Source organism: Propithecus coquereli, unplaced genomic scaffold, assembly GCF_000956105.1.
Source record: "Propithecus coquereli isolate 6110/MARCELLA unplaced genomic scaffold, Pcoq_1.0 Scaffold262, whole genome shotgun sequence".
NCBI classification, from domain to species: domain Eukaryota; kingdom Metazoa; phylum Chordata; class Mammalia; order Primates; family Indriidae; genus Propithecus; species Propithecus coquereli.
The window spans coordinates 2,769,317-2,793,931 of record NW_012148197.1 but is presented as its reverse complement, the minus strand read 5'-3'; the positions used below and the strand labels follow the sequence as shown (position 1 = coordinate 2,793,931).

The 24,615-nt window shown below is 35.6% G+C and overlaps 1 protein-coding gene across 1 annotated transcript in view; it reads left to right on the top strand.

The window, feature by feature from the left end:
* The window catches only part of UGGT2 (UDP-glucose glycoprotein glucosyltransferase 2), a 194,381-nt gene that overhangs the window by 66,246 nt on the left and 103,520 nt on the right, over positions 1 to 24,615 (top strand). Inside the window, exons 11-12 of the mRNA XM_012647354.1 lie at positions 8,417 to 8,508; positions 14,532 to 14,682. Coding sequence (XP_012502808.1) covers positions 8,417 to 8,508; positions 14,532 to 14,682 — 243 coding nt within the window. The remainder of the gene's footprint in view (positions 1 to 8,416; positions 8,509 to 14,531; positions 14,683 to 24,615) is intronic.

The following is a 24,615-nucleotide window of genomic DNA, read 5'->3' as shown; positions in this document are numbered from 1 at the left end:
CAGGTAGAGGAAATCCAGTATACCTCTACTGAATTCCCTGAAGTAGACAAAACAAATGGACAGAACAAATGTTTAAAGATAAAATTAGAAAATTTTTCTGAAATAAAAGGAGACCTGAATCCATACATGAAAAAATTACTGTTTAACTGGGAAAATTGACCTGGAATGGTCAAAAACAAGGTATAGGCTATTGAACTATATATAGGGAATAATTTACACATTTAGGAAAAGAAGATCATAGGAAAAGAAAATCGGACTGGCATCAGACTTCTTAAAAACATTCACCACCACGAAATAGTAGAGTTCCACCTACAAGATATTCGAAGAAAGAAAAGCTGTCCTTTAAACTTTCAGGTAGATATGTGTATGTAGACTACAAAGAACATTGAATATCAAGAATTCAGGGACCATAGCTCCCAAGAGCACTTCCTGAGGAATTTCTTCCAGCCAAGAACTAATTGAAGATAATTTGGCAAAATAACTGGCTATTGGGCATTGCAAATGTTTAAACGTGAACTGAAACAAAGGTGACAGAAAGGGTGATAGTGCAGTATGTAAATAGTCTAACTCTGACATGATGAAATATTGCAACTAATGAAAATGAGGGGGAGAGAAAAGAGTAAATTTCCTGATTGCTTCAACTATAATAACTTAGGAATCAATGGATATGATTTAAAACTGAAAAATTAATCAGTGGAAGCTTAAACGCATTTAAAAGTACATAGTTAATTAATATTTAAAATAAGACCATTGAATAAAATTGGGCTGTGCATGAAGAAGAGGCAGCAGGAAGAGGTGAAAAGCTGTTTATTTTTTTGTAACGGAATCATTAGATATCATTTAAAGAAAGATAAAAGAAGGTATTATATGAAGACACGCATGTTTAATAGTAACTAGTAGAACAAAAATCCAAATCCCCCCCAGTATGAAAATAACTGAATGCACAAAAAAGACACTACCAAATTGGAATGACATTTTAAAAATACATCTAGAGGCCAAACACAGTGGTTCATGCCTGTAATTCCAGCACTTTGGGAGGCCAAGGCAGGAGGATAACTTCAGGCCAGAAGTTCGAGACCAGCCTGGGCAACATAGTGAGACCCCCATCTCTACAAAAAAATTTAAAAAACGTATCTGGGTGTGGTGGCTTACACCTGCAGTCCTACCTACTTGGAAGGCTGAGGCAGGAGAATTGTTTGAGCCCAGGAGTTCAAAGTTGTAGTGAGCTGTGATTGGCACCACTGCACTCCAGCCTGGGCAACAAAGCAAGACGCCGTCTCTTAAAAAAACAAAAAATGTAGAAAATAAATACAGAATGGAAAAATGACAATTGAAGCTAACCATATCTGTTAATAGCAATCAATGTAACTAATACTAATGAAAATTTTGTTTAGATCCTTAGGCAAAAATCCCATTTGTGTGAAATAAAAACTCTTTCAGTAACTCAGAAATATCAAAAATGAAAAGACAAGCAAAGGTATACCAAGCAAATACTGTGTTACAGGAGAAGTGATCTTAATATCATGGAGCCAGATTCAGACCTAAAAATATTAATGAGCAAAAAATGGCCCTTTATGATACTAATGGCTATATTCACAATGAAAATATAGCAATTATTAATATTTATCTATCAAAACACAGCAACATTCATAAAACAGAAACTACAGATGCTGGAAGGAGAAATCTAGTTTACCTTTCTATCCAAGACTGATGAAGTAGTCGTAAAAAAAAAATAAGTAAATATATAGAAGACCAAACAACATCAAATTTTAGATCCAGATAATAGAGCAAATATGTCTTTTTCAAATTTTTTTGAATAGTGATTGCAAAAAGTTTAGAAACTAGATATACTAGAAAAAATAATGCCCTCATCTCAATGCAAACTAGAAATCAATAACAAAATAGGAAAAAAAGATCTGATTCACATGAAGTTTAAAAACTTTATTTACTCTTAAGTAGAAGGGAAATGCACATCAAAATTTTAGTATTTCTTGATAATGGCATTTGAAAACAAAATATTGGTACCTTTGGAATACAAAACAATGTTCAGAGAAAAGCCTCTAATCTTAGATCAATAAAAATAAAGGATAAAAATAAATGAATTAAGTATAAGACTTTAAAGGCTAAGAAAAGAACACTAAAGAATACCAAAGGAAAGCAGAAGAAATTAATACAAGTAACAATGAAATGAAAGACAAAAATAGTAAAACTAGTAGATTTAAATTCAAGAATACCAATCAAATGAGATTTATTTGAGGAATACAAGAATGGTTTGACATTAGGAAATCTAATTATGTAATTAATAATATCATTAGATCCAAGTGGTAAAATTGTATGGTATCTCCATAGATGCTGAAAAGCATTTTATAAAATTCAAGACCGATTTATGATTATAAAAAGCACTTTATAAGGAAATCGATTATACATCTTTATTTAACGTGATTAAAAGTTGTATACATGTGTAATTGTGTTTATCTTGGCTGAGAAACTATCGTCTTACTAATGGGAAATACTCCAGGCATATTCACTAAAATCAAGAACAAGAAACTGATCATTATCACTGTGATTTATTATTGTATAAGAGTTACTAGTCAATATTATTAGTCAAGAGAAGTATGTTAGAAATATAAAAATCGAGAGAAAGTGAGGCATAAGAGAATGAGAAGACTGCATTACAAAACAATCAATTTTGAGTTAATTTATAACTAATCAGAACCTAATAAAAATACTGAGAGGTTTTTTCCCCTTGAAACTTGACAAGTCTAAAAATTCGTGTGGAAAAATGGGCAAATGCTACTCTGAAAAATCGAAAGAGTGATAAGGGCCTTCCCTAGGTGGGCACCAGCCTGAACTCTGGCTATAGTGTTGACAACTAGAGCTCTTAGGTCCGTGATTCTGGCCACCTGGCTACCCCAGCCTACTCAGGGCCACTGAAGCCATCACTGCCATCGCTTTTTCTGCCTTTCAGCCATTTGGAATTAGCAGTGAAACAGTTTTGAAACAGTCTTTGCTACAGAGCAAGAAATATTGAACTTAATCAGTAAACTAAATAATCATGATACCGCAGATGATCTTCTTGATCACCTCCTTCTTCCAGAGCACGCTGATAGGAGAAAAACAAGAATAGTAAGGGCTTTCGTGTAATTACGGTAGCTGTGTTTGGACTAGCAGTACATGTTACCCATGGAGTATGTGAGAAATAATTAAACAAACTGGAGTTCCAGACCTGGGGAAGAGGGTGGTTATGACTGGAAGGTCTCACACTATTCATTGCAATTGCATTGCACATGAATTGGCCACGTGAATGCCCTGGAAATATGTTACTGTAACAGCATCTCATCCATACACACCAAAGAGTACGTTTCCTGCAAAACATGTAAACAGAAAGTTCACATGAAAATGAAATAATAGTGGTCTTTAAGTATGTAGTAAGATCTGTCCTCACTCAAGAGAAATACAGATCAGAATTAAACTGAGAAACCAATTTTCAACAATTCAAAAAAGTTGAAAAATAGCACTTGCTGTGGGAAAGTCTCTTTTTTGTGTGTAAAAAAGCAAGGGAAACATGTATATATATTCATATTTTTTTCATAAAGAAACACTAGAGGATGAAGAAACTTTGAAACAAACAGAAAGTTATCTCCAGGGGTAGGGAATGGGGAACAAAGTGGAAAGTACTGGGATTGTCATAATTCTTTTATATAGTTTTTTATAAAGTTTTGATTTTGGACTCATGCAAAGATTATTCAAAATGTATGACTGTGCTCAAGTTGTATAAGTGAATTTGAGTTTGATTTTGTTTAGGAGACAACTGCTTTAACTCCAAAGTACAGCAAATTTCCTTTGGAAGTTTGTAATTATTGTTACTTTGTTCCGAGTGGCCAGAATCTACTTTTGGTAATTTTAAATTCAATGTAAATCCAATATGTGTCTTTTATTGTTTATTGCAAGAGCTATTAAATTATATCCTATGACTTTTTTGTTTAAAAAAAATGAGAATATGGTCAGGTAAGTTTTCTTTTTTTTTTTTTTTTTTTTGACATACTTCCCATTTCACAGAGAAATTTTTTATTTTGCTTCAGCGGTGTAAAATAAATTGTATTAGTTACTTACTTGCATAATGAACCAAATGCAGGTATTTAAGTACAAAATTCAAAGAAAGGATTACACCTTAGCCAAATAAAAGTTCACATTTCTTCTACTTATTTCCAACTAATTACTTTGTGTGAGAATTTTAGAATTCTAGAGAAATTCTCTATATTAGAACATCATCTCCAAAATTACATCTGTAAAACATTTTCTTTAGAATTTTATTTTCTTATTCCTTATCCTAAAAATAAAAAACTTTCTAGTAGGACTGAGATCTGATTTGACTCCAAATTTTTGATTTCATACAATGAAACTAGACCCCTGTCTCTCACCATATACACAAATAAATGAAAATTGATTAAAGACTTAAATGTAAATACCTGAAACTATGAAACTGTTAGAATAAAACATTGGGGAAACACTCCAGAACATTGGTCTGGGCAAAGATTTCTTGAGTAGGACCTCAAAAGCACAGGAAACCAGAGCAAAAATGGACGAGTGGAATCACATCTAGCTAAAAAGCTTCTGTATGGCGAAGGAAATAATCAAAGTGAAGAGACAACTACAGAACAGGAAAAAATGTTTTCAAACTATTCAACTGACAAGGGATTAATAACCAAATATATATAAGGAACTCAATAGGAAAAAATCAAATAATCCAATTTTAAAAAGGGGAAAAGATCTGAACAGACATTTCTCAAAAGAAGTGGCCAACAGGTATATGAAAAAAGCTCACCGTCACTAATCAGAGCAATTCAAATTAAAATCACAATTAGCATCTCACCCCAGTTAAAATGGCTTTTATCAAAAAGACAAAATAACAGATGCTGGCAAGGATGCAGAGAAAGGGAAAGGCTTGTACACGATTGGTGGGAACATAAATTAGTACAACTATTATGGAAAATAGTATGGAGGTTCCTCAAAAAAGTAAAAGTAGAGCTAAAACATGATCCAACAGTTGAACTGCTGGAGATATACATCCAAAAGAAAGGAAATCGATATGTTGAAGAGATATCTGTACTCCCATGTTTATTGCAACACCATGCATAATAGCCAGGCTATGGAATCAGCCTAGGTCTCCATTAACAGATGAATGGATAAAAACGTGGTGTATGTATACAGTGGAATACTGTTCAGCCATTAAAAAGAGTGAAAATCCTGTCATCTGCAGCAACATGGATGGAACTGGAGGGGGGTATTATGTTAAGTAAAGTAAACCAAGCACGGAAAGGCAAGTTTCACGTGTTCTTACTCGTATGTGGTGGCTAAAACAGTTGATCTCATGGTGGTAGAGAGTAGAATGATGGTTACCAGAGGCGAGGGGAAGGTTGGTAGGGAGGGGGAGATATAAAAGGGATTGGTTAATGATTACAAAATTATGGTTAGATAGGAGGAATAAAATCTAGTATTCAGTAGCACAATAGGTTAACTATAGTTAACAATAATTTATTGTATATTTTAAAATAACTAAAGGAGTAGATTTAGAATGTTCCCAGTACAAAAAATATTAAATGCTTCAAGTGATGGATATCCCAGTTACCCTAATTTGATCATTATACATTGTATCTTTGTATTAAAATACGTACCCCAAAAATATGTACAACAATTTTGTGCCCAGAAGAATTAAAAATTTTTAAAAATGTTAATTTCAGAATGCATATAGTTTCACCTTAGGAACCTTCAGACATCTTTATAAGCCATTTTACCATTATAAATCTTAACCAGTCTTCTGACAGCCAATCAGTTGGGATTTCTTTAGCTTCAGGTAATAGCCCAGTCTTTGGGTTGTTAAAGAGATATATTGGAATAAACTGTCAACTTTTAAAAAAAATGAGATTACATTTTTCTGTGTAGATTTGCATTTATTTTTGCGCCATAAACATAGTATAAAGTTAAGCCCCAAACCCATGTGAAGAGAAGTCAGAGGCCATGAATTCATATGGAAGACTTGGTCTTCCTCCACCAAGAATCAAGGTGAGATAGACAAGTTTCTATGCTGTTTCTGCAGCGTTTTTTGTTTTTGTTGTTTTAGAGACAGGGTCTTATTCTGTCACCCAGGCAGGACTGCAGTGGCATGTTCATCACTTACTGTGGCCTTGAACTCCCAGGCTCAAGGGATCCTCTTGCCTCAGCCTCCTGAGTAGCTGGGACTACAGCCACATACCATCACACCTGGCTAATTTTTTTCATTTTAAAAAATTTTCTTTAGAGACGGAGGTGTTTGCTATGTTGCCCAGGCCTGTCTCAGACTCCTGGCCTCAAGTGATCCTCCTGCCTCAGCCTCCTGAGTAGTAGGAATTATAGGCAGGAGCCATTGTGCCCAGCTTGTTTTCTAATTCACCTTTTCACTGTGAGTATGGCACTTCTTTACATGTGCACAAAGAGATCTTTGGTCCTGTACCCTGTCTTGTGTGGGTCCAAAGCTTTGTCTCTTGTTGTTCTGAGATTGTCCCTTGAAAGCCCAAGCATTAGGCCACCTAGGAAGCTCTAAGTTTCCTCAGGGCAGGGATCTCTGTATTCATATTCTAACTTCTGTCTGCCCTCAGATGAATTCTTTACTTTCTTGAAAGTTGAGCCGCATTCAGGGGACATTATTAATATTTTACTCTAGCATCTTGGTGCTTTTCTTTTATTAAAAGGATTTTAGGACCTTTGGTTTATCATATTGCTAGAAATTGAATTCTTACCCCTTATTTAAGAAATACCTTAAATCTTACAGTCAGGCTAACTCGCCAGGATTTAAGGCTAGCCAACTGGAACAGAGGGAAGAGAAGGACTTGTGAGCATCCATCTCCAATAGACATACCTCTTCTCTCTGACAATGTTTCAGCAGTCAGGTTCACCCCGTTCAATCTATTACCTGTGTTTTAAGCATCTTCTCTGTTCATGGCACTAGGCCTGACATAAAATAGTCTCGAGGGAGTTAGCAGTTTTGTATGGATTTCTATGTTTGACGGACTTTCTACTTAAAACTGAGATGCACTATAACAGAAATGAATGAGTTTCTGGATAGAGCTTGAGTCAGTGCAAGTTTGCAGGGAAACAGCAGGCAATATGAATTCTCTAAGCATTCGTAGATTGTGCAGTTGGAATGCAGATTGCTTTGAATAAGTTCACTATTTAATAAAAAGGCACAGAAGTAGCTAAAAACAAGTCAAAATTGTACCTGTAAAACTTCTCATGTAAGGATTTAATCTCTTTCCAGCATTCCCTATAAAGCAAGTAGAAATATTTTCTGTCTATTACAAATTTAGTTCCTCCTCTCCCTTCTCTGTATGTAGCTCACCTGTCATGTTGAGTGATAATCATACAAAAAAATTCATATTTGTCAAAGTTTCTCTAAATTTCTTTGAGTTAGTTGCCTTTCCAGAATTATTTATACAAATCTCTATCATGTCACGTATCATATGATGTCATTGAAATGCACTAGTTATCACTTATTTTTCCTCCTAAACTGTCTTGCCTACCCTGCTAATAGTAACAAAAGCTTTCATTTGTGAGTGCTTTATATGTGACTAGCTATAGCTATGTATTACCTTTAAACTACAACAAATCTGTGAGAGAAATATAATTATTCTTATTTTACAGATGAGGAAATTGAGTATTATGAAAGATAATTGAGTTTGCTCAAATCTTACGGTAGTAAGTAGTAAGTAAGACCAGGATTTAAACCAGGTCTGATACTTAACACTATGATATTGAAAACTGTGCTGTGGTGGCAAGAACGTTGCCTTTTTTACTTTTCTTACTGCTCTAGTGCCTACAGTTGTTTCTAACACATAGCTGGCACTTAGGAAATGTTCACTGAATAAAAGATTGTGAAAATTCAAACATGGCTTTAATGGAAACTTTTATGAATTTAGAGTGAGCTCCAAATATCTATACCTAATACCAAAGCTTTACTTCTTGAATATCATTGCTTCAAGGAATAGGAATGTGTCAGCTATCAAATTGGGTATGTGCATGTATATGCTATATAAAATGTACTAGGTAAGCAATCATTATAGCATTAGAACTTTATGTATTATAAAATCAGAATATTCAGGTATTGAATTCTATCTCTAACCTCTTAAGATTCCCATCAATTAGATCAGGGATGGGCGTACTGCTGCCTGTAGGCCAAATCTGGCCTGCCACCTATTTTTATAAGTAAAAATTTTATTTTTTGTAAACATAGTCATGCTCATTTTGTTTACATATTGTCTAAGTTCTTTTTTTATGCTACAAAGGCAGAGTTGAATAGTTGCAACAGAGACTGTGTGGTCTGCAAAGCCTGAAATATTTGCTCTGACCCTTTTGTTTAACTGTTATTTTGGTCTATTTCAAGGACCTTCAAGATAGATTTGAAATTCAGCCAGGTGATTCTCATCTATTTATAAATGGCCTTCATGTTGATAGGAGTGTGTATGATCCTTTTAGGTAAGTATTACATAAGGTATTAGGTAAGTATTGACATAAATTATAGTTTATATAAAGGTAAACACTATCCTGAATTTAGCATTTGTCAAAATGCAAAGAATCACTTTAAAGGTAAAACAAACGTGTGTTTTTGACTGTGCGAACCAACTCTCTTATTTTGGTAGAGTACTCTACCAAAATGAGCAAGCCCAAGTGTTTTAGAATATCACATCTGGGAGAGTCTTTGGAGATACTTGTTCAGATGAATGTTAGACCTATACTTATTCCATTATTCTAAACTACTTATCCCATTATTCTAAACTATCTTTCATTGGAGAATAGGTTAGTGATTTAGCACAGAAGTTCTTTGGGGACTGGACTGAGCAGCCAGGGACCTCTACTTTCCACATGGGAACTGAAAGCAACATGAGGTGTTTCTTCAGAAGAAAGAAATTAAAGCATGGTGGCATGGTGGCTTACCTCTGTAATCCCAGCACTTTGGGAGACCAAGGTGGGAGGTTCACTTGAGGCCAGGAGTTGGAGACCAGCCTGGGCAACAAAGAGACTTCATCTCTACAAAAAATTTTAAAAAATTAGCCAGTTGTGGTGATACATGCTGTAGAGAGAGGCTGAGGCAGGAGCATTGCTTGAGGCCAGGAGTTGAAGAGTGCTTTGAGCTAATGATCATATCACTGCATTCCAGCCTGGGAAACAGCAAGACCCTGTCTCTAAAGAAAGAAAGAAAGGGAAGGGAAAGGGGAAGGGAAGGGAAATTAACAAGAATTTGAAGTGCTTATGTCCATCAGAAAAGAATTGTTTTTTTACAAAACATAAACATTATGAAATTCATAGATTTTTTTTTACATCAGAATATTTTGGGGGTACAAACATTTTGGTTACATGAATTAATTTTGTACAGTTTGAGTCAAAGTTATAAGTATGTCCATCACCCAGATAGTGTGCATTGTACCCATCAGGTGTGAATTTACCCATCCACTCCTTGTGCCCCCACCTACTTGATTTCCTTTGAATTTTCTTGCCATGATGTACACATGAGTGTTGATAATTTAGTTCCAATTTAATAGTGAGTACAGGTAGTATTTGTTTTTCCATTCTTGCAATACTTCACTTAGGAGGATAGTCTCCAGTTCTGTCCAAGTTGTTATAAAAGTTATTATTTCACCATTTTTTTTTTTATGGCTGAGTATCCATGGTATACATATACCACATTTTCTTAGGCCACTCATGAATTGATGGGGCCTTAGGTTGATTCCACATCTTTGCAATTGTCAGTTATGCTGCTAGAAACATTCGAATGCAAATATCTTTTTTATGAAATGTCTTTTTTTCCTTTGGGTAAATACTCAGTAGTGGGATTGCTGGATCAAATGGTAGGTTTACTTTTAATTCGTTGAGGTATCTTCATACTACTTTCCGCAGAGGCTGAACTAGTTTGCAGTCCCACCAACAGTATATAAGTGTTCCTTTCTCTCCTCATCCAGGCCAGTATCTCTTGTTTTGGGACTTTTTGATAAAAGCCATTCTCATTGTAGTTAGGTGATATCTCATTGCGGTTTTGGATTTCCCTGATGATTAGAGACACTGAGCATTTTTTCATATGTTTATTGGCCATTAGTCTATCTTCTTTTGAAAAGTTTCTGTTCATGTTTTTTGCCCACTTTTTAATGGGGTTGTTTGATTATTTTCTTGCTGATTTGCTTGAGTTCTTTGTAGATTCTGGTTATTAGCCCTTTATTGGATGCATAACATGCAAATATTTTCTCCCATTCTGTAGGTTGTTCTGTAGGTTGTCTATTCATTCTATTGATTGTTTCCTTGGCTATGCAGAAGCTTTTTAATTTAATCAGGTCCCATTTATTTATTTTTGTTGCCATGATTGCCCTTGGGGTCGTCTTCATAAATTCTTTGACTAGGCTGATATCTATAAGAATTTTTCCAACCTCTTCTTCTAGCGCTCTTAAAGTTTCATGCCTTAGGTTTAAGTGTGTTATCCATCTTGAATTAATTTTTGTGAATGGTGAAATGTGCAGATCCTATTTCAGTCTTCTACGTGTGGCTATCCGGTTTCCCAGCACCATTTATTGAATAGGGATTCTCTTCCCCAGTGTATGTGTTTGTCTGCCTTGTCAAAGATAGATGGCTATATGAGGATGGTTTTATATCTGGGTTCTCTGCTCTGATCCACAGGTCTATGTCTCTGTTCTTGTGCCAGTGCCATGCTGTTTTGGTTACTATATTCTTATAGTATAGCTTAAAGTCTGGTAAAGGGATGTCTCCCAATATGTTCTTTTTGCTTAAGGTTGCTTTGGCTATTTGGGATCTTTTCTGGTTCCATAGGAAGCGTAGAATAATTTTCTCTAGATCCATAAAAGATGACATTGGTTTTTTGATGGGGATTGCATTGAATCTGTAAATCACTCTGCATGGTAAAGACATTTTAACAATGTTGATTCTGCTGATCCATGAACATAATATGTTTTTCCATTCGTTTACATCCTCTGGGATTTCCTTCCTCAGGGTTTTGTAGTTCTCTCTGTAGAGGTCTTTCACCTCCTTAGTTAAATATATTCCTAGGTGTTTTATTTTCTTTGTTGCTATTGTGAAAGGTATTGAGTCTTTGATTTGGTTCTCAGTTTGACTGTTGTTGATATATATGAGTACTACTGATTTGTGCACATTGATTTTGTAACCTGAGACTTTGCTGAACTTATCAATTCCAGTAGTCTCTTGGCGGAATCTTTGGGGTTTTCTAGATATAAGATCATACGGTCAGCAAAGAGCAATAGTCTGACCTCTTCTGTCCCCGTTTGGATGCCCTTGATTTCCTTCCCTTGTCTGATTCCTCTGGCTAGGACTTCCAGCACTATGTTGAATAGAAGTGGTGATAGAGGGCAACCTTGTCTGGTTCCAGTTCTAAGAGGGAATGCCTTCAGTTTTTCCCTGTTTAATATGATGTTTGCTATGGGTTTGTCATATATGACTTTTATAATATTTAGGTATGTTCCATCTATGCCTATTTTGTTAAGTGTTCTTATCATAAAAGAGTGCTGAATTTTGTCGAATGCTTTTTCTGCGTCTAACAAGAGGATCATGTGGTCTTTATTTTTGCTTCTATTTATGTGATGAATTATATTTACTGATTTACATGTGTTGAGCCATCTTTTGCATCTCTGGGATGAAGCCCACTTGATTGTGTTGGATTATTTTTTTTGATATGCAGCTGAATTTGGTTACCCAGGATTTTATTGAGAATTTTTGCATCTATATTCATAAGGGATATTGGCCTGTAGTTTTCTTTTTTTGTTGTGTCCTTTCCTGGCTTTGGTATCAAGGTGATACTGCCTTCGTAGAACAAGTTGGGGAGGATTCCTTCTTTCTTTATGTTACAAAATAATTTCTGCAGTATAGGTACCAGTTCTTCTATGTAGGTTTGTTAAAATTTGACTGTGAATCTGTCTGGTCTGGGACTTTTTTTTGTTGGGAGATATTTTATTGCTGCTTCAATTTCATTACTTGATATTGGTCTGTTCAGGAGTTCTGTTTCTTCCTGATTGAGCCTAGGGAGATTGTATGTTTCTAAGAATTTTTCCATTTCCTCCATGTTTTCAAGTTTATGTGCATAGAGATTTTTATAGTATTCAGAGATGATATTTTGTATTTCTGTGGTATCAGTTGTACTAGCTCCTTTTTCATTTCTGATTGAACTTACAAGGGTTTTTTTCTTTTTTGTTTCTAGTTAATCTAGTGAGAAGCCTGTTAATTTTGTTCATGTTTTGAAAGAACCAACTTTTTGTTAATCTTTTGTATAATTCTTTTGTTATTGATTTCATTTAGTTCTACTCTGACCTTACTTATTTGTTGTCTTCTGCTGGGTTTGGGATTGGTTTGCTCTTCGTTTTTCAATTCCTTGAGATGATTCATTAGATTGTTGATTTGTGATCTTTCTGTCCTTTGGGTGTAGACATGTGTGGCTATGAATTTTTACCCTGTGATTGCTTTTGCTGGATCCCACAGATGTTGATAACTTGTGTCCCTTTTGTCATTTAGTTTAAAGAATCTTTTGATTTGAAATTAAAGGATGCAAGGTGCTATCGAGTATCTTAAGTCAAAAAATAATTCTCAAAATTGCTCAAGGGTATAATTAGGAAGGCTTTTCTTTATCATTGGCCGTTCACCCATAAATTAAAGTCATGAGCCAAACAAAGAGTTACTTTTATAGAGAAACATAAAACTACTTTAAAACAATGTTTGAAACATAAGATGAATTTAGCAAACATAATACTTTAGTTCAGATATTTCATTTTAATTTACTTGAATATACTTTCATTGAACCAAAATTAATAAAATATTTAAGTTCCATTTTCTTATCAATTTGGAAATATATAAGAAAATATATTGGAAAGACTGAGAAGTTGATTTGGAACTGTTGTTTTACTCAATATTTTTTATAATTTTATCTCAAATGGGGCTTTTCTCTTTATTTAGTTGAATCCTTCGACCTAGTATTGGAAAAATAATAACCTAAGATATATAGGATGAACTACACATAGAAAGAGTAGAGAAGTTTTTAGGTCCTGACTTGTAAATTTCCGGGGAACAAAAATTATATCTGTACTCAGGAGCATTGAAAGCAGGTTTAAAAGGAGGAGTACGATGGTATATAAAATTTTAGAAAGTTTTCTATGACAGTGTATAGGCAAATTTTCACAGCAGCAACATGTTCATGCATGATTTAGATAGTCTGTATGTTACTCAAGAAATGTAACTCCCTTGGCTCTTCCACCTGGTAATTAGAGATCTGGAAGATGTGTGCTACATTTCTGTTTTTCATTGATGTGATCACTAATTATGGCTATTACGATTCCCTTAGAGGAGACAGAGAAAATACGTGAGAATATTTATATCTTCTGATGTTTTTGAGGATAACAATCAAAAGGTTATCAGAAAAAGATCAGAGGATGTGGAATAAAATCAATGTAAAGAACAGAAGGAAGAAAATGATAGGGAAATAGAGGAAGGAAAATGGCATTTTACATAGACATTATAGGGAGAGAGGTCTTAAGCAACCAGTACTTCAGAATTGTCCATTTGGGAAAAAGACAGGGAGTAGGGAAGTATTTTGTGCTGCCTTCACATCTCCTGTCAGTCACTGCTTTGCTGGGTTGTGGAGAACCAACAACATAGCCCATCGATGCTCCCAGGGGCTCTTTTCCCTCTGATCCTGGAGGCAGTGGGAGAAGTCTAAACCTCCATGGGTCAGGTCAGCATTGGTTGAATAAAGGCCTGGATCTCACCCCCAGGGAGGCTGAGTAGTAGAAGCATGTGGCAGTGACTAGGGCAAAGACACGTAGCACTGATGAAGTATAAAGAGGGTCTTATTTATTCACATTTGGAATTCTATCGTAGCCCATTAAGGAGCCCCTTATACATCTTTGCCTCTCAATAGTTACCTCAGCTATGGACTTGGTAAAGAGTAGTTTAAAAATTCAAATTCCCAAACTTTTTGTCAGTGAGATATTTACTGTTGATGTCACTGTTTACAGTAATACTTTAAGATATATCAAATTATTATATGTAATAAGAAATTTTAATTTGTATTCCAAACATATGTGAACTTTAATACTTTAATGGGGCTTCCCCTGTACTGAAATTTTACACATCTTATTTTTGTGGTCGGTTTATCAAGAGTGCCCTGATATATTTTTTTCTTCATTTTTGGCTTGCTCAGGGCTGATTATATCCTCACTACTTTGGTAAAGAATACAATATTTTTTGTTATCTCTTAAATACTAATAAAGTTTTATTACCACTAAAAATAAAAGCATATAAGGTTACCCTGGATAACTAATTAGAAGAACTATTTGTCTTATCTGTTAATGAGTTTAATTTAATAATATATTTTCCTGCTATTAAGAAAAATAACAATAAAACTTGTTCCTAATGCTTGAGAAATGTATCAGACTTTAGAAGATTTTTTTTATTGGAAAATCAAAATAAAACATTTCTTTTTTTTGAACGTAAAGTATTTTGGATATGCTGAAATTAGAAGGAAAAATGATGAATGGCCTTCACAATCTGGGGATCAACGGCGAAGATATGTCCAAATTTTTAAAATTAAATTCATCTGTTTGGGAACATACCTATGTATTAGATATTCGGCATTCTTCTATAGTGGTAAGTATTCGTGTAATTTCTTATTTTAAAATCTTTAGTATGTTTAAGGCTTAACATAAAGGGAAATTTGGCAGGCCTGAGAATAAATTTACACATTTTGGAAGATTTCTCAATGAAAACAAAAAGTATAAATATAGACACATCTTCTCTCCCCTTTGCAACTTCATTCCTCTTCCTCATATTCTCTGTATTTCCCTATAAGAACACCTACTCACTCTTATTCAGTATCCTTTCCACCTTTAAAGATAAAAACAAAACAACAAGAACAACAGAATAACCACATGAATAACAACAACAATATAACACCAAATATGTAGTTAAAATATGAATATGAGACATACCACCTTAACAAAATGAAAGTCCTGCCTAAGTAACTTGCATTGGCCTCATGATGTTCTGGTCTATGTATTACAGCCTGAGTGATCTTTTTTTTGAAATCTGATCATACCACCCTCCCTTGCTTAAGTACAAAAGTAGTCTTTAGTATGGCCTATGAGGCTTCAAATGGCCTGCTCCCACCTTTTATTTCTTAGACTGTGAAGTATTCTTTTCACCACTTTCCTTTATCTTGTGCTTGGAAAATACTTTTTTCTTTCTCTATCCAGTTAAGTGTTGACTCTTGCTCTTTTTTCAGACTTCACTTCGAACAGTCCTTTCTAAAAGAAGCTTTCCTTAAACAATCCAGTATAGATGTTTTTTTAATAATGCACATTGTGTCAGGGAGTCCCCTAAAACTATCTTTTGGTCCACTGATTTGCTAGAAGGATTTGCAAAACCCAGTTGTTATGCTCCTGGTTATGCTGACTAACCTCATACTTCTTAACTGAGACCTTGCAAGCCAAAAGGGATTGGGGTCCCATTCTTAGTCTTCTCAAACAGAATAATGCCCAGTTTAGAATTCTGTGTCCTGCAAAACTAAGTTTCATGTATACAGGGGAAATAACGTCATTCTCAGACAAGCAAACACTGAGGGAATTTGTTAAGATAAGACCTGCCCTGCAGGAAGTACTCAGAGCTGTATATTTCATGGCCCATCACAATAAACACTAATCAGTGTAAAATCACCCAAAAGCTAAAGATCAAAGGTCAGCTACCACTATGGCTCAGTTCCCTCAGGGCATCATGACAGGGGCCAGATGATACTTACACACGCAATGGGTTGCATTAAAGGAGTGGAGCACTGAGCTTAGGGAACCCAAATTTTATAATAGGCAGTAAACATGCCTGACCTTGCTCCAGAGCAACTCTTTACTACGTAAACATCCTTGAAAAGAAAGTCTGGAACTGAGGCAGTCATTGACTCTGCTCATAAAATGTGCAGAAGTGTTGAGGGCCCATGGAGACTTGTCTTCCAATAAGTCAGTGCATGGTTGTCGCTCCGGGAAAATTGACAAAAAGCACCAGCAGACATTGGCAAGAGATCTAAGTTTCTTTAATGTAGGTAAAGGATGCAGCTAATAGAACACACAGGCCTGTAGTGTAGGAAACTCAGTAGCACTGTTGGTCAGAGGGGCAGGCTTCCCTAGCTTTCAGTTTCCAAGGTGCTCAGCGAGAGCTACTGCATATGTTGTTCAACTTTTGTGTACTGCCCTTGGACACCTGGCAGAGAGAATGGGCTACACTCATGAGCCCATTTCTCCTGGCCAAACCCTGTTCCTATAAGAGGAAGGGGTTACATTCTTTTGTAACTTGTCTTACTGAAGGGAAACACCTTTATTCAGTTTGTATACCCACAGGTGTTACAGTTTTACAACTTAACGGAAAAGGACTTTATGTGTAGCAATAGGCCTGCACCCAGCTCCAGTGGTACCACCTGATTAGCATGAGCATCCTATCTAGATTCTTACAGAAGCTTGCCATCCCCACTCTTACCAGGTTTTTGTTTTGCTTTATTTCATTTTTTACTCTTCTGACCTGTTGCAACTTTTCTGCAAACCCTAGCTTTCAACCTGTCTGTATATCAGGTGCAAGTAACTTGTAAAGAATGATTTTCAGCTGCACCACAGCTTGCCGGACACAGACTTCAGGCCTGCCTGAAATCTCATTCTATAATTCACCCACTGTCCCAAGATTCCTAACATACAATGGGAGCACAGTATTTTGACTTTTCAAAACGTTTTCACAAAACAAATACTTATCATGATTATTTATGATAGCAACTAGTCCTGCCCAGTGAAGGAACAGTATTGTAGAGTAAATAAAGCAGTTCACATTTCTAAAGTAATTCAGTTATTTGTTCTCTATGCTATTTTTTTCTTTTTTGTAAGACATCAGGCACAGGCAATAGTATTACAGATTGAGTATCTTTTATCCAAAATGCTTGGGACCAGAAGAGTTTAGGATTTTAGATTTTTGTTGGATTTGGGAATATTTGCATATACATAATGAGATAACTTGGGGATAGGACCCAAGTCTAAACATGATATTTATTTATGTTTTATATATCCTTTATACTTATAGCCTGAAGGTAATTTAATAAAATATTTTTAATTTGTGCATTAAACTAAGTTTGTATTTATTGAACCATCAGAAAGCAAAGGTGTTAAGAGTGGCATTTTCTACTTGTGGCATCATGGGGGTTTGGATTTTGTAGCATTTCAGATTTTCAGATTAGGGGTGTTTAACTGGCAGTAGAGTTGACTTATCTCTTGAGTATTATGTTTAGGGACTTTCACAAAATACCGAAAGTTCTGTTTAACTATAGTAACTAATTTAGATGCTAAAATAATCAGTATATGGCCCCTGGCAGCCCTTTCTTCAAACTGACCTCTTTATCCTTTGAACACTACGCCCTTCTGAGAAATTGTCCTGCAGATCTTGCCTCTTTTTCGATGTGCATCAGCCTATTCTCCAAGGCACTAACTATTCATTTACCAAGTGTCTTTTGGTGGAAAATAGTACTCAAGACTAGTATCTGGTCATTAGATGTACACTTCATATTGTTTTGCATAAAATATTCAAAGTAGAAAAGAGTCATGAAAAACTGTTTTCACAGAGCAAGAAAATACTGTCTTCTTTTAATAGGACATATATTTATGTTGATAGTTTTAATTAACCTCTACCTTTACTTCATTCCTTGCTCTTATGAGAGTCTTCAAACCAGTTTCCCTGTTTTCATTAATTTTAATATGCCCTGTTATATAATGTCTTAATAATGTGTTCACATTACAGTTTTGGCCCTCCCTCCCGTACCTCCACCAAAGTTAGAAGTCTCTTTTTTGACTCTTTGGCCTTAGTGCCCTGGTATTGCCTTCAAAGTATGCAGGTTCAGACTGTCCGCCTTGTAGCATCATTTGCCTATAAACTATCTGAAAAGAAAAAGAAATTGCAATATCTTTCCTAAGGAAAACTAAAATATAAATTTTCATAAAGTTAGACAGTAACATGAAGGAAACAAAGACAGATTAAGGTTTTTTGGACTTACCCAAAACTCTCCTTTTGCTTTTCACTTTCATGGTAACAGTGTCATCATTTATCTTTTATCACAGCCAGCTTTAGTGTTGAACTTTCACATAAAAAACATGTTCATTATCACACTATTGTAGCACTCAACTTTTTAAATGTCAATTAAAAATGTCTGAAAATACAACCAAAATACTGTTAAGAATCATAATCATAATGGATCTTTAAAGCTTAAAAATTCCAAGTGTAATAATTTCTTTAGGTATATATTTTCATAACATTGCCTTGATTCAGTAAGAGTCACTCTACAAAAGACAAAAGACATTTGGATCATAGCATATTTTCATCATGGTTTTTATATAGTTGCATTACATTTAGCTATCCGCCCCCCCATTTACTACTAAATTATAGACACTCTTGATCAATCCTAGAGCTTTTTATTTTTGCATGAACATGGACAATTTAACAAGTTTTAGCTACAAAGAGTGGGCTTGATGACAATAGTCAAATTTTTGTGTGAATTAAGACATGTCAGCCTCCCAGTTTCATAATCTGTGATACTCAGACTGTCTTCATCGAGGGAAAAACCCACACAAACTTGCTTTTCTCTTGCGACTTGGTAATAGGTTCCAGTAAGTTTCATAGATGGAGAATATAGGTGGCCCTCCATGTTTGTGGGTTCTACATCCCTGAATTCAACCAACCGTGGGTGAAGATATTTGAAAAAAGAAAACAAAAAATAACAATATAACAAAAAATAATACAAATTAAAAAAATACAGCATAACTATTTATATAACATTTACATTGTATTATTTATTATACATAATCTAGGGATGATGTAAAGTATATGGGAGATTGTGAGTAGGTTATATGCAGAAAGTCTACCATTTTATGTAACAGACTTGAGCATCCTTGGATTTTGGTATCCCCAGGGGGTCCTGGAAGCAATCCCCCATGGATATTGGGAGGGGGGGTTGTGTGGTTTTGCCAAAATCTTAATAGGCTGACCAGGGATTATGTTTTTATCTTGGATCCTACTGCAGCCAAAGGCCATCATTTCTTTCTTTTTTGGTTTTCTCCCTTTTTTTCTTTTTTCTTTCTGTGGTTTGTCAGAAGTACTAGAATATTACTTCTCAAACTACCATAGTGAAGGAACAGATTTTTTTTTCCTAATCTGTTACCAACCAATATGTTGTCCTGCTTTTATGTATCTTGTGCTAGATGTGACACACCATAGGAGTTCAGCAAACCCCAACTGGCCTATAGTTGTGTTCAGTGAAATGATTACTACAAGTTATTGAACACTTAATTTCTGTACTTGTCTCATAGGCTAGTAAACAGTCTACAGACCATATGTTTAGTTGCACTGTACCTGAGGGTCTCATTTTGTCTATGCAGGTGCACTTGCTTTTGGTCAGGAAAAGCAGGACTGCTTAAAGATTCTGTGTGATTCCTAGTTCCATTGGGAATGGAGTGCAAATTGACCTTACCACAGGGCTGCCAAAGTCTCACGCTCAGCCTTCTTTGGATCAAGACAAGGTCTGCTTCCCCTTTGGGGGTAGACTCATCTGCACTTGTATCTCCCTTTCTTTCTTTTACTCAGACTGGATAATCTCAGTTGACCTACTTTCAAGTTTATTAATTCTTCTGTCTGCTCAAATGGGCTGTTGAGCTGCTCTAATTAATTTTTCATTTCAGTTATTATACTTTTGAACTGCAGAATTTTGATTTGGTTCTATTTATAATTTTTATCTGTTTATTGATATTCTCTTATCTGATGAGTTTTTTAATGCTTTCCTTTAGTTATTCAGAAATAGTTTCCTTTAGCTCTTTAGCTCATATTTTCAACAGCTAGAGTAAAACATTTGTCTAGTAAGTCCAATGTCTGTGTTTCCTCAGGGAATGTCTATTGATTTTTTTTCCCCTGTGTATGATCATCTTCATTGTCGTGCCTCTTAATTATCTCCTTCATTCGAATGCCTCTTCTCTTAATTTTTGTTACAAACAGAATATTTGGGATATTATAGTGTGGTACTTCTGGAAGGTCATATCTTAACCCTGCGCAGAGTTTGTTGTTGTCTTTGTTCTTTGTTTAGCGACTTCTCTAAACTAATTTTGTACAGTCTATATTCTTTCTTACATGCGGCCACTGAAGTTTCTGTTCAGAGATTAACATAAATGCCTAGAACCAAAAAATCTCCCAGTCTTTGCAGGGAGGCTCTGTATGTGTGGTGGGTAAGGGAAGAGGGAGTGGCATACATTTAGTACTCAGCCAGGAAGCTTCACTTCCGGCTTACAAAGAGCTTCAAGGTCAGCCAGAGGTGAAAGCTTAAGGCCTTATCACATCTTTCCTGAGAATGTGCAAATGCCTGGGCATGCCCAGAGCCTTCTAGATTCCAAAGAATATGTCAGAACTTCTCATAGTTCCCAAAACATCTCATTTCCCAGCCATTCTTCACTATTTTTTTGGTGAATCTGTTGTTTGTCCCAATTGTTTTCTGTTGCCTCAGACAATAGTGACTAAAAATATGTCCTTGTAAATGTTTTCCACAAATTGGGGTAGCAACTTTAACAGAAGGCAAGTTGTGAGTTAGGCATGATAAAGGCAAGTCTTTTCTTCTGCACAGCCAAGGAAATAATTAACAGAGCAAATAGACAACCTCTACAGAATGGGAGAAAATATTTGTAAGCTATATGTCCAATAAAGGACTAATGACAGAATCTACAAAGAACTCAAGCAAATCAGCAAGAAAAAAAATCAAACACTACCATTAAAAAGAGGGCAAAAGACATGAACAGAAGCTTTTCAAAAGAAGATAGACAAATCATCAATAAACATATGAAAAAATGCTCAGCATCACTAATCATCAGGGAAATGCAAATTAGAACCACAATGAGAAATCACCTTACCCCATTCAGAATGACCTTTATTAAAAAGTCCGAAACAGTAGATACTGGCATGGATGCAGAGAGAAAGGAACGCTTATACACTGTTGGTGGGACTGCAAATTAATACGACTTCTGTGGAAAGCAATGTGGAGATTCCTCAAAGAACCCAAAAGTCGACCTACCATTTGATCCATCAATCCCACTACTGGGTATTTACCCAAAGGAAAAAAAGTCATTTTATCAAAAAGACACCTGCACTTGAATGTTTATTGCAGCACAATTCACATTTGCAAAGATGTGGAATCAACCCAGATGCCCATCAATTCATGAGTAGATTAACAAAATGTGGTATATGTATACCATGGAATACCACTCAGCCATAAAAAAAGATGCCATTTGCAACTATTTGGATGGAACTGGAGACCATTATCCTAAATGAAGTATCTAAAGAATGGAAAAACAAATACCACATGTAATCATTATTAAATTGGAACTAACCAACAAGCATACATATGCACAGGGGGAAGTACAACTCAGTGGAAATCAGGGAGGGGCGAGGACGGAGGAGGGGATGGGTAAAAACTTACCTAACAGGTACAATGAACAATATCTGGGTGACAGACACTCTTATAACCATGACTCAAGTATTATAAAAGTGATTCATGTAACCAGAATTATTTGTGCCCTGTAATACTCTGAAATAAAAAAAAAAAGGCAAGTCTTTCGAACAGGGTTTCTAGGGATTCGCCAGACAGTTCAAAACAAATAATTATAATTCTCTCAGAATGAGGTCCATTCTTTTCCTTCCAGTACTTGGTTTTGAGAATGCAAGCTGTTATTTTCAAGGCTATTGATGAGCTTGAGAGCAGGGAATGAGGGTAGGGTAATTTATAACACCACAAATGTCACTTTTCTTACCAAGGTTCAGCCATTTTTCATGAGTAAGCACTGTCAGGGTTACTCTAAACTTTTGATTAGTTTTTATATTTCTGAAGAAGTCAATCCTATAGGTTTTGCCAATTTTTCCTTCTATATAAGGATGGACTTTTGGAATTTCTTACATCATTTAGTTGATGTCACTCTCTAAAGAAAAGAAAAAAAATGTGAATATAAATCTTGTAAGTTCTTTGCTTCTCCCAGAAAGAGTCATCCTCCAACACCATAATCCATTTTGTATTAATTTTTTCTTGACCTATATGGCTCCTTGGACATTGAGGAGATCATCTTATAGGTTTTAATTTATATATGGTATTTCTATTCCATTTATTCAATGTCTTAGTAACTCAATAGATATAGTAGCCAGGGTTATGACCAACAGAACTAATGGAAGTAAATTACTGGAATATCACTGCCAGTTCTTCGTGCAACTTTATGACGCCACTCTTCCAATTATTGTTGCTGCTTCTGTATATTCACTTGAGACCAAAGAAATGGACAGTTCAGTCCCTATGGGCCTATTCAAAGTGATGGCCAGTGTTGTCTTAATCTTACACAGTGGATGAGGATAGTACCTCAATCAGTCTACCCAATATCCATCCTATCATTAGATCATTGCTAGAGTTTTCTAACTAGTGTCTGTGATAAGAATCCCCTAGGGCAAATGGAGATTCCCAGGCCCTGTTCTCAGATTCTGATTTAGTAGATCTGAAGCAGGGCCAAAGAATCTACATTTTGAATAAACACCCCAGTTTATTTTGATCCACACCAAAGTGTGGATGACTACTTCCCATCATTAATCAAGCTCAAGGGGAACTCATACATAAAGCTTAAGGCCAGTTTCTCTCTTAAAATGAAAAATAATGACGGACCACTAAAGGGGTCAGATATTCACATTCTATACTCGATGCCTTTTTTTGCTCTAGCCTGGAATTCCCACAGAAGAACTGTTAATTAATATAGACACTGCCCACTGATTCTACAGAGATTTCCCATTAACAGGGGATTCCTTAACATATTGTGAGGGTCCATAGAACTTGTTCCCATTACCTTCACATCTCAGCAAGAATTACCTCAGAAACATAAACAAGATAAACTATGACTGACTTTCTCCAGAGAGGCCAAAATTCTCCCATTTACCTCTGGACTAATAGGACAAATTGTAGAGGAAATAAGCTAATCCCAGATCCTTATTATTCTTGTTTACCACTAAAATAGAAATTATTGCAACTTTACATTGTTATCCTTACTCAGATGTCTTTAGACATCTTAAATATATCCAAAACTGATTTACTCCATCTTTACTTTTCCATCCCTTCCCTGGAAAAGCCTGCTTCTTTTGGAGTCCCTATGCCAGTGTTCAATAGTCTTCTGAACCCCATGAATTACCCTAGATTCCACCCTCTTACTCGTCCTTCTGTGTGTGTGTCTGTTAATTCTGTCAACTTTTCTCTAAAATCACTGCCTCTGATTTGATTCAGCCCACAGTAAAGTCTTGTCTAGATTACTATAGAAGCCTCCTAATTTTTTCAAGTATTGTTTTGTCCCATTCTTTCTCTCCTCTCCTCTTGGACTTTTAGTTACGTATTTGCTAAACCTTTTTCCTGTGTTCCTCATCTCTCTCACACTTTGTTTTGGTTTATCTAATACTTTTTTCTGTGTACTTTAGTGTATGTTATATTGATCTGTCATCCTGTTTAGTAATTAGATTAGTTTACTAATCCCTGTCTCTCTCTGTGTCCAGTCTGCAATTAAACCCATCGAATAAGTTCTTACAGTTCTTAGTTATAAATACTATGTCTTGATTCTTAAATATCCCTTTGATTCTTTTTTATAGATTTTAGTTCCCTGTTAAAATTTTCCATCTTTTCATCTATCTTTGTACTTTTTAAAAAATCTATTAGTCTTAGTTATTTTAAAGTCCTTGCCTAAGTTATCTCTCGGTCTCTTTTTATTGTCTTTTTTTTTATCTTGGATTTCAATGTTTGATCTTTTCGTTTTGCATGGCAGTTTTTGATTAGAGCCAGAAATTGATGAAAAGCTGTAGAGACAGAGATTGTTAAGGTTTGTTCTGGGAGCATGAGTGCCAGGTGCTCATTTGCACCCATTGAGGCTTATTTTTAGGCTTTGTGAGGGCTGTTCTATTTTGTGTTTGTCTTGTAGGATCTGGCCCTATTGGGTCTCAAATGAAAAGTCCACAGTGGTTAGTACTTGAATTCCACCTTGAACTCTGGTCTGTCTTCTCAGTACCATGTTATAGATGTGGCTTCAACCTCTCAGTTTCTCTTTCCTCTTAGCTTTTTTGAGGCATGTTGACACATGTATGTGCAGGTAGGAGTCAGCAAATGACTTGAGAGGACTTCGTATGGAAATTTGTCTGGTTTCTTTCCTTCAGTTTCCTCCTCTCCTGAGTTCCCCTCACCCTGCAATCCCAGCATTCTGGCAGCCCTTATTTGGACTTCTGCTTTCCAGCTCAATATGACTGTCACTTTCTGTTTGAATACTGTTCCTCCAGGCTGCAGTTTGCAAAAGGCCTTAGGGATGAAGTGGAGGTGAATGTGGAGCTTGCCTCTTATGCCTCCTGCTTTCCAAGATTCTAACTACTCACTTGTTGGTTGTGTGTTGCTGCCCCCGCTACATGCCTCTAAACAGTGGTTTATATGTTTTCTTCAGTTTTTATAATTGATTAGAACTAGACATCTAA